This window comes from Vigna angularis, chromosome 5, assembly GCF_016808095.1.
Source record: "Vigna angularis cultivar LongXiaoDou No.4 chromosome 5, ASM1680809v1, whole genome shotgun sequence".
In the NCBI taxonomy this organism is placed as follows: domain Eukaryota; kingdom Viridiplantae; phylum Streptophyta; class Magnoliopsida; order Fabales; family Fabaceae; genus Vigna; species Vigna angularis.
The window spans coordinates 37,281,581-37,287,580 of NC_068974.1; the positions used below are offsets into that span (position 1 = coordinate 37,281,581).

General features: G+C 30.4%; 1 protein-coding gene across 1 annotated transcript; it reads right to left on the bottom strand.

The window, feature by feature from the left end:
* Nucleotides 1-1,033: 1,033 nt before the first annotated feature.
* On the bottom strand, nt 1,034-2,653 carry LOC108340474 (probable NAD(P)H dehydrogenase (quinone) FQR1-like 2). Its single transcript, XM_017577883.2, has 2 exons — nt 1,848-2,653; nt 1,034-1,479 (listed from the first exon to the last, which is right to left on the bottom strand). Exons 1-2 carry the CDS (start codon nt 2,396-2,398, stop codon nt 1,254-1,256), a joined length of 777 nt encoding a protein of 258 aa, XP_017433372.1. The 5' UTR covers nt 2,399-2,653; the 3' UTR covers nt 1,034-1,253.
* Between the last annotated feature and the right edge of the window lie 3,347 nt (nt 2,654-6,000).

Consider the following 6,000-nt stretch of genomic DNA (forward strand, 5'->3'; position numbering starts at 1 on the left):
TTTGTAGTTGTTTTTTAATTTCTTTATTTTTTTTAACAAAAAATAATGGAATAATTATTATATTTAAGTAAATAATTATAAATGTTTCTTAGTAGGAACTTATAGTTATTTACTTAAATATAATATATGTATCTGTTTATAAGCATTCCATATACATGTGGTCGATGGAAACAGCCATCTACACTTTTGGCGCCAAAAAAAAGAAGCACAGTGTCAAAAGGAATATGTGTCAAATTTTTAGATAGGAACTAAAAGACTAAAAAGCCCCTCTTTTTAGACAGGTGTCGACATTTTAGACGGGTAATAATATAATTTACCTGGTATGCCATCTTTCCAGTTGAAAAATGAGAAAGCTCATCATTATGAAAAAAAAAAGTAGTTCTAAAAATTACTAGAATAAGATATAAATTATGGAAAGAGAAAGGATTCCCTTGTAAATTTGGATCCACTTCTCATTTATTTTAGAATTATTTTTCCTAATTATATAATTTTCATTTCAGGTAGAAGTGGTAAAAAAAAATATTTTTAAAATTTTGCGGATTAAACAAAAATGGATTTCTGCTTCCAAACGATAAAAAAGCATACTTTTTATTTATTTTTTTTTTAAAATATACGCGATCTTATTGATCTTTTGCTTATTGAGTGATACTTTAAATTATACTGAATTTAATATATTAATAATCCTTTGAAACATTAAAATCAATAAAAATCATCAAAAAAATCCTAATTTCTTCAAGAAAATCAATCAATAACTTCTTGTTAAGTTTATTGAGGAGAATTCACTAAAAACATATAAAGAATTAAAGACAATAAATTAATGAATTTTTATTTTATTTTCTCATTTTTATTTATATCTAACTTCAAATTTAGACTCAACACTTATATTCCCAAATTAGACATGGATCAGTTTCACGCCACTTATCATAGATTTTGAATGTCACATCCTATTCCTCCGTTCTTCAAGAAATAATGGGAGCACTTTCTGCAATTAAAACATCTATTTCTGAAAAAAAAAACATTGAAAATTTCTGAATCCCGACCAAGAATACCTCAATTATAAATGTATGAAACATAACAGAACGACGAACATGAAGTTTACAATGTGTACAATTCATGAATATCAGACAATGTGTTAAAAACAACAGAAACTATGTTGTTCTTAACTTTTGTCTTGTGATGATTAATCTTGTAGAAATAATAAACACAACAATTGAAAATCCCTGAAGACTGAATGAGAATTTGAAAAGCCAAGTTCAGTGGCTTAACTTCTTGACCACTGTGGCCATGTGTTTTCCTTGATACTCTGCAAGGGCATGTTCTGTTTGACTAGCTTGCCTTGAGCCATCGCCAGCAAAAACTCCAGCTCCATATGGTGACCCACCTCTGATTGAGTCCATTTCGAACATTCCAGCACCAAAGGTATAACCAATAGGAACATAGAGCATTCCATGGTGGACTAACTGTGTGATTGCTGTCCATCTATAATAATAGTCATAAAAAGCAATCTTAATCATTGTTCGTCTGTCTCCCAATCATGATGTTTACCATTAAAATACCAACAGTACTACATAACTATAATTGCTATGTTTCACTGGTTCACACTACACAACAGTGCATATGGTATTGCACACAACTTATTCGCTCAATTGTCTCTGACAGGACATCGAACATTTTCAAACAAGGTTTGCTAAATTCAAAGTAGTTCAAAACCAGTTTTTATGCCAGATATTTTAAATTTAATTCAATCTCACAAAACTAGTTTCTAAACTGATATTTATACCATATAATATATTGACTATTTGTAACATGCATCAATCAAGGCTGAAATAAAGGTTTTTTTTTCTTACGCGGTTGTTTCTTGACCTCCACCCTGTGTGCCAGTGCTGACAAAGAAGCCAGCAGGGACCCCTGCCAGCTTCTGCTCTCTCCACAACTGACCTGTTGAATCGAAAAACGCCTTCATCTGTGCTGCCATGCTTCCATACCTTGTTGGAAATCCAAACAGCAAGCCATCAGCCTCCACCAAGTTTTCAGCAGATATGAGTGGCACCGAATCATCCTTCTCAGGTGCCTTCATGAGTTGCAAGACCTCCTCAGGAAGCGTCTCCACCACACGGTACAACACCCCTTCAACTCCTTCAATTGAATCAACCCCTTTCTTCAAGGACTTTGCCAATGACTCCACATGACCATAAGTAGAGTAGAACACAATGAAAACTTTCAGCTTTTTCACTGTTGCTGGTGCTGTTGCAGGTGCTGTTGCTGTTGCTGCCCCGTCTTGGTTTGTGGAAATTGGATCATTTGCTGGGATTGGACTTTCAACACTAACTGGATCTCTTTCTGATACAGAAACTGGTGCCTTTGTCTTGCTTGGAAAGCAACCACCTCCTTTCCCCATTGAAATTCAAGTCTGTGAGAATACTGTCAGATATATTCGTTGATGAAGATTCTAAAGTATAAGGCTACTCTTGTCTTACTTGCCAAACAAGATACAGAGACAGATATTGGAAGAAGAAGAAGAAGAAGGAAACAGATAGAATGGAATAAAATGTTGGTTAACTTTGCATCATAAGTCTGCCTAAACTGCAATAACAAAACAAAAAGAAAAGAGCAGAAAAGGAAGAGAGAAAACGTGTAACGTGAAGAAGATTGGATTTGACTTTACCTACGAACTACTTTAATTATTAAAATAAGATGAATTATAAATTGGCTATTGGCTGGCATGCTACTTCTTGAATTATTAAGTCAATAATCACTCTTCAAGTAATTGTAAAAGGGTATATTTAATTTACCAAATAATTACAACATTTCATAAAAATAGCTTAAACACATTGTTTTTTCTGATTTATTTGTTGGTGAAAGAGTGCAGTGTGGCATCTTAATAAAACTATAGCAGCCTAATTAGACAAAATGGAAAAGAATCAAATGATAAGTGTGGACTCACAAGAAGTTAGTTGGAGTCTCTAAGAACATATTAGTAAATGAAAACTTCCTTTTCATTGACAGTTTCAAAGTGCTATTTCTTAAAGGATAATATTTCTTTTTTAGTGGTCAGGAGGTAGAAACTGAAACTCTGATTATTCTTTTCCTTGACAGATAGCAAATAATTTCTATGAAAATAATACATTAGTTTCCTTAATGATGTGTAACAAGCCATTATTTTTAAGCAATTATTAGTAAGTTCTACCTAACTCGGAGTTGGGATTATTCCTTGCACAAATGCAAGTGCACAAGCTTTCAAATTTTAAGTCAACAAAGACTTCTTTTTTCAAACATCATCATCATTTTCAAACATAATTCATAATAACTTATCCAAACTTTCACGCATATACTTCAATCAGTTTAGTAATTTTACATTGTTCTTTTTATGTGTTTAACACTGGATATTGATGCAATTTGTACACATATTCATTCAAATGGATCAATCCATTTCGGTGTTAAATTCTCTGTAAGATTGTGACAAATGTTTTCTCAAAAAAAGGCTGCATACCTTCACAACTAAGTGACAAGTATGATTTTTGTTGCAGTTTGCCTATGATGTTACATGAATAATGATCTCCTAAACACAATGATTAATCATTCAGATTCCATAACTAGATTATGCTCATAACCGGTTTTAGCTCCTTTTAAGAGATGAAATTTAGAAGCAAAAAGAATCTTCAATGATTTATGATCACCGTGTGACATTAATGTAATATTGGGATGCAAAAATAGTCAAGCCCCACGGATCAGTAAGTATGCTAATTTGGTAAAAAAAAAAATGGCTAGGACGACGTTTTTAACCTGTGAGCTCGTTCCAATCCATCCTGGCATGCCAATCCGGCATCACTAATTATTTAATGTGTAAAATGATTAATATCACTATCACTTTACTTGTGTTCTTAGGAAATTCAAATATAGCTCTCGTTTTGACAGTTTGTCCGACAGTTCGACAACTTGGCATAAACATGTGTGAGTTCATCTATTTGTTATGAGAAATTACATTTTCGATGATTGAAAAAAAAAAATTCGATTACCTAGTCTATAAAGCTGTAATCCAACATCTTGACAAGCTAGACTATAAAAGTCAATCCATTCTTAAATAATAAGTCAATTTAGCTCAATTGTTTTTAGCAAATTTTCTACTAAACTTAAATGAGTTAAATTTATCATGAGTTAAATTTATCTGTTTCGTTACTTTATTTGTTTTGTTATTGTTCCTGCTGAAATGGGACAAGGATAATCGTCTGTCTAAAAGTCCTGGATGTCGAACGTCTCTCTACTTCTTGCTCTGGTAACTGACCGGTGTAGGAAATGACCTGAATACACTCCGATGCTTTAAGTCAGAATTTTTCCTCGGTAGGCCTTTAGTAATTCAATAGTGAGTAATAGGAATCTGACCAATTAATTTACAACCTTAACAACTTAACGGTAGCCGTTATGACATTAATTGTGTCTTACTTTGCTCAACGGTTATCGGAATCGAGCGGTCATCAGATGCTTCCTGATACTCATCCCGTTTGTCACCTACCCGATCGGTCAGTTATAAGTCCATACTAACAGTTACCCATATTTTTTTTATTAATAAAATGTTTCATAACTTATAAGATAACAAAAATAAAGTTAAATATATTTTTTATTATAATATTAGGATGATTTTTTTCTCACGATTTGAATATTCTTAATATTTGTTTCATTTTTTATAAGAATAAATTTTATGATTTTGGTATCAACATGTGATGTGTTAAATTCTTAACCAATTTTATTTATTTGGTTGTTTCATCTTTTGCCCATCAACCCAATAACGAGTTGGTCAATTCTTTTTTTTTTTCACTCAATTTTTCTTTCTAATTTTCTATCAAAGAATAAATCGACACCACTCTTAAATCTTTTTCCTCTAAAACAAAGACTTTATGTGGGTTCACCTCTTAATTTAAAAAGGCTGAGATACCATTTTATCATAATTTATCAATGTAAACGCTTAAATTTAATATAATATTTTTATTAATTGTAATCATGTGTTTGTTATTTAATCATTAAAATTAAAAAAAATAAATCAATTATAACACAAATTAATTGTTATCAAGTGCATGTACCTGGTTTTGTTTATAAAGTATAATAGAAAAAAACTGAGAAATGAGAGGTTCTCATAAGGTCAAACAAAGGGAATGACATGAATTAGAAATAGTTACGTGCCAATGTTTATGAATACATTTAATTTTATAGCTTTAACTAGATAGCTCTAGTTATAATAAAGTTAAATTTGATTGTTCTATTTAATATTTTTTTATTATTTTTCTTGTATTGAATATCATTTTACTTTTCAATTCCTACATGCCTATATGAAAATAATTGTACTTTATTTGATTTGGTGATTTCTTGTAAAAAAAAAAAATTTAAACACCCTGATCTTTATTTTGATATTCGTACAAACATATTTTATCAATATTATGCTTTCATTAATCAGTATCGAAACTAATTTATATTTCTTATATAAATATAATTTTTTTTGTGTAAATTAGAGAAAAGGAAAAACTATCAATGTCTACACTTTTTTAAGTGGAGTGGGTGGAAATAAGAGAAAAAAAAACAAATAATATAAATAATGAGTTGGTGGTGCAGTTAGAAATCTTGGGGTTGCAGATGCAAAACCCGATAAGATCTACATGTGCCCATTTTACATTACCATTGATGTGGCCACATGAATGAGATGAAGAAAACTTCCATTAACTTGTTTTGACATAGAATATTAAGTTCATTAAGTAATATATTTAAATTTTTATATTAAATATTTAATTATAGTTTAAATAAAGATTGACTGAACCATAAATAAGTGGTATGAGATTACTTAATAATTTTCTACTCACAGGCTTTTAACATTTTACATATAAAGAATATTTTTATTTTAAATGATTTAATACTAAATTTATTTTATTGTTTATATTTTGTTTATTATAACTAAGATTACGCAATTTAAATTGGTGTATACATATAGGAATGTTGTTAAAGATTTTATGAAGA

What these genes read in the sequence shown, in the direction of transcription:
- LOC108340474 (XM_017577883.2), bottom strand. Translation starts at nt 2,398, where the DNA reads ATGGGGAAAGGAGGTGGTTGCTTTCCAAGCAAGACAAAGGCACCAGTT. An exon ending in GGAGGTCAAGAAACAACCGC is followed by an intron (nt 1,480 to 1,847) that starts GTAAGAAAAAAA and finishes CTATTATTATAG; the next exon opens with ATGGACAGCAATCACACAGT.